The sequence below is a fragment of the Hipposideros armiger genome, unplaced genomic scaffold (genome assembly GCF_001890085.2).
Source record: "Hipposideros armiger isolate ML-2016 unplaced genomic scaffold, ASM189008v1 scaffold_114, whole genome shotgun sequence".
Classification (NCBI taxonomy): Eukaryota; Metazoa; Chordata; class Mammalia; order Chiroptera; family Hipposideridae; genus Hipposideros; species Hipposideros armiger.
In genome coordinates this window covers 2437072-2441335 of record NW_017731464.1, presented here as the reverse complement: position 1 = coordinate 2441335, position 4264 = coordinate 2437072, and the positions used below count along the sequence as shown (strand labels likewise).

Below are 4264 nucleotides of genomic sequence, written 5' to 3'. Positions count from 1 at the left end.
CTTTTATTTCTGAATGGATGCGAGCGACTCCTTCATCTTCCTGGTCATGGTTGGAATGAGGTTCATATGGTCATCCACACACTTGGTCACACAACTCTCCAGCTGCTGCTTCACCTGAAGCTCTTTTCTCCCTGCATCTATTGAATCTTTGGCTTTGTCGTTGCAATGCATGGTGCACCGGGCCAGGCGGTCCTGTGGCAAGAAGGAAGAGAGCAGAGCCTTCATTTACCGAGTGCTTATCATATGCCAGGCCCAGGGTTACATGCAGTAAGTCCTCACTTAATGTCATCAACAGGTTCTTGGAACTGTGGCGAAACAACATATAACGAAACCAAATTTACCACAGACTAATTGATATATAAAAGAGTTTAGTTCCTATGCTATCTCACCAATGATAGAACAAAATGATGTTATTCGAGACCCTGCTGTGTTTTGGCTTGACATGTATTACCTTATTAGTTAAAGGGACACTACAGTGCCATTAACCAAGATTATTCTGATTGAAACAGAGGGTGGCACCAGGAGGGCCCAGACAAAGCATTACTAGAAAGCAGGTGAATGACAATAGATTGTACAGGAGCCGCTTCCAGGAAATAATTTGAGGCCAGTTACTCAATTACAGAAAGACTTACCAACATCTTGATTCTTTTAATGTCTGTCCTTATTACAGAAAAACACTCAATACAACACTTTTTTACTGAGTATCTCCTATGTGCCAGGTACTCTTCTTAATGTTGGGAAATACAGTAATGAGTCAAGCATAACATTCTTGCCCTCACTGAACTTATATTCCACTGAGGAAAGAGAGACCAACAAAATAAACAAGTGAGATGTTGACACAACAGATGTATGAATTTGGAGACCAGGAGTGATGTTGGCCTTGAGATATAAATGTAGGAGTTGTCAGCATATAGATGAGATTATACCTATGAGACTAGAGAAATAGATAGAAAAGAGAAAAGGTCCAAGGACAGCCCTGGGCACTCCAATGTTCAGAGGTTAGAGGGGAAAAGCCAGGAAGGGAGACCATGAAAGGATGGCAGGGAGAGAGGTGGAAAACCAGGAGTGTGGTATCCTGGTGACCAACTGAATAAAGTGTTTCAAGGACGGGGAGAGTGATCCACTGTGTCATTGATGCAGATGGGTTAAGTAAGATGAGGAATGAGAAATGACCACCGGATTTAGCCCCATGGAGGGGAATGGCAAGAGCAGTTCTGGCACTGTGGGAGAGCACGTCTCATTGGAGAGGACTGAAAAGTGAATGGGAAGAGAAAAGTTATACAGCAATTCAAGAATCAACATTTCAAAGACCCTATTTATAAAATTAGGTGTCAAAATAAACAAAAAAACCCTTGGGAGTTCCATGATCTTGGAGCTGTTGTTCTTTTATGGTGCCAGTAATTTTAAAGAATTTTATATAGAATATAAAAATGTATCACATTAATTTTTCCATTGTGAACAGAATCCTAGGCTATGAAAATTTGGTTCAGAAGTGGGCCTGGGTCCCCCCACGTTCCAGACAAGTATATTTAGAGGAAGGGAGTAAAATGAAGTTGTGGCTACCATTTGCTCCAGAGGGATGCGGGGAGGGGGCTGTTAGTGACCTCAGAGGGGCTCTGGAGGCAGACACCTTGGAGTCAACAATAATAATGTTTCATATAAATGACTGCTCTTTGGTGACATGCCCTCTGGGTGTAACAAATAGGGGCAGTGCTGGGTGGGTTACAAAATGGTGGTAGGATCTTACTCTAATCTGCACCTTTTTTTATTTTTTTGGAAGATTTTATTGGGGAATTGGGGGAGGGGATCAGACAAGTTGCTCTCCTTTTGTTCTTCAGTCTAGTTGTGGAGGACGTCGCTTCACTAGCCAATGTTGGTATGATCATTGCGCTCTTCCCAGGTGAGGCAGTCGCTTGCCGGCCATTGGACAGCCGCTCACGGCGGCTTACAGTGGCTCATGGCGGCTTACAGTGGCTCATGCTGGCTACCGGCCACTTGCGGTAGCTCACAGCAGCCCACTGTAGCCTGACTGCAGCCTATGCTGTGGCCAGCGACTCACAACAGCCCAGCTCCAGGTCGAGCTGTTGTTCACCATCTTAGCTGTAGAGGACACAGCGTCACTGGCCCTCATGTGGGATCCAAATCGGTGGCCCGGCTGCTCAGAGCTTGTGCTCCCAAGCCAACTCTTAACCAATGAGCCACTTGGCCGGCCCTAATCTGCACTTTTTTAAGATTAGCCTATTCCACTTTCCTGACGATTCTGCTGTTATAAGAATGAGTTAATGTGTTTTAAAAAGCTTTGTACTATACAGTATATATATTTGGTGTCTATGGAAAAAAAAAAGCATAAACTCTTGGTCACAAACTCCCTTGGTCACTCATTGTTTCTATGGGAAATACTTACAGCACTCAATCACCTGAATTTTGTCCAAAATTTCAAACCCTGAATAGATTGGTTGATCACAACATTGTAACCAATGTTAACAGAACCAAGGCACTAAATAAAGCCAAGAGTTTTGTAATAAATACACCATCTTCTGCAAAAGAGCAACATCAAGGGCTAGAGAGTCCTCTGTCTGGGATATTCCTCACCTGGAACTTCTCCAACTCGCTGGTCACCAGGGCCTGGGCTTGAGCCAGAGGTGCGTGGCAGCGCTCAATGCACTGGTGTACCTGCTGCATGGTCGCTTGGCTGTCCTCACAGCAGCCAGCGCTGCACCGGAACATGAGGCCCTGGGGAGGGAGGGCAAGGAGAGGTTAGGTAGGGAAGCCCCCGGGGACAGAGATGACCACAGAGTGCAAGTGAGGTTAGGAGGAGCGTCTATATTTGCACCTCTCCTTAGACTAGACATCAGGACCTTAAGACCACGAATGGGAAAATTATCCTCAGTGCCTTGCAGAGTGTTTCATGGCCTTCTTGCTGCTAGCTCAGTGGCACTTGTTGCCTCGAAGGCCAGGTGGACGGGGAAGCTGGCGGTGGGTCAGATGAAGCCAAATTCTGAAAACCAGGAGCCTATATCACAGGGTTTCAGAGGGCAGCAGCCTAGTAATCTACATTCCACCCGGGGGCAACGCATCCATTACTTAGTGACTCAAGGGGGCACTAGAAGAGAAACCCACAATCCCATTATGGAGGCAGGACACTAACTATTTAGGGGAATCAAAGCAGAACAGCATATAAACCAGAGCTGAGTGGAGCGAATAACCGGGCGAGACCTGGCCATTGAGGAGGCGGAGCGCTTTCGCCTTTCCGGTCTTTCACCTTGGCCATGATCTTTCTGGGCCTCGGGCTGCTCACCTGCAGAAGGGGTCGCACAAAAAGGGGAAGTCGGGGAGGCCAATGCCTCACACCAGGGACTTTCTAACCCTGGTCCGGGAACCCACCCCCACACCCCTCGGGCTGGCCTGCGTGGAAAACGGCCTTGCACGTGGCGAGGGCGCACAGATTTCATCCGCTCAGCCGAAGCTCCAGATTTTCTGTCTCAGGGCAAGGCCTGCTTCCGAGGACACCGCAGCAACCCCAGGGACGTCCCGTCCGGGGTCTGCGTGGAGGGGGACGGTGGCGAGGGACATAGCACGGAGACTGTGGGAAGGGGCCGCGAATTCCGGGCTTCCCCCGGATGGTGCCCGCACCGCTACCTGCATCTTCCGGATGTTCTCTCTCTCGATACTCTTCACCATGGAGTCCACCGCCTCCTGCACTCGGAGCTGCTGCAGCTCCGCCATGGCGACCCCGGCCGCGCTGGGGCCAACATGGACTCTCCGCACCGGCCCGCCCCCTCGTCGCAGCTTCCCGAGGCACCGCGGCAGGTCCGTTCCCGGCCCACGCTGCCGCCTGGCGTCCGAGAGAAGCAACTGCACGCTGGGCGGCCGCGCTCCCGCCTCCGGTTCGCTCCAGCTCCCACCCACTGTGTGCACCTCGCCAGGGCCGCCTGCGGCCGCGCAGGGCTTCTTCACCTGATCTCCGCACTACCTTGCGCGCACCGCGACTGCCTTTCTGCCTCTCCTCCGTACTTCCCTCCCTTCCTTCAAATTCTTAACACAGGGTATTTAATACGTGTAATTAACATAGAGAAAATTGCCCAGATCTTAGGTGTACAGCTCGATGAATTTTAACAAACCTGCCCTTTCCCACTTTCTGTCCTTTCTCCCCCTATTCCCTCACTTCTGACCCCAGGCCATCACTGACCTGCTTTCTGTCACTACAGATTACATTTTCCCTTTCTAGATATATATGATCATTCAGTATGTGTACTCTTTTTGT

At 49.4% G+C, this 4264-nt stretch overlaps 1 protein-coding gene across 1 annotated transcript; it reads right to left on the bottom strand.

Annotated features, from left to right (window-relative positions):
• Positions 1-3831, bottom strand: TIMCC (TIM double twin CX3C motif chaperone). The gene is made up of 3 exons (XM_019647610.1): positions 3640-3831; positions 2593-2733; positions 1-192 (listed from the first exon to the last, which is right to left on the bottom strand). Exons 1-3 carry the CDS (start codon positions 3724-3726, stop codon positions 4-6), a joined length of 417 nt encoding a protein of 138 aa, XP_019503155.1. The 5' UTR covers positions 3727-3831; the 3' UTR covers positions 1-3.
• Positions 3832-4264: the final 433 nt, after the last annotated feature.

Coding starts and splice junctions, on each gene's coding strand:
- TIMCC (XM_019647610.1), bottom strand. CDS start 3,726: ATGGCGGAGCTGCAGCAGCTCCGAGTGCAGGAGGCGGTGGACTCCATG. Junction 2,734..3,639: donor AGAACATCCGGAAGATGCAG/GTAGCGGTGCGG, acceptor CTCCCTCCCCAG/GGCCTCATGTTCCGGTGCAG. Junction 193..2,592: donor GCGAGTTGGAGAAGTTCCAG/GTGAGGAATATC, acceptor TTCTTGCCACAG/GACCGCCTGGCCCGGTGCAC.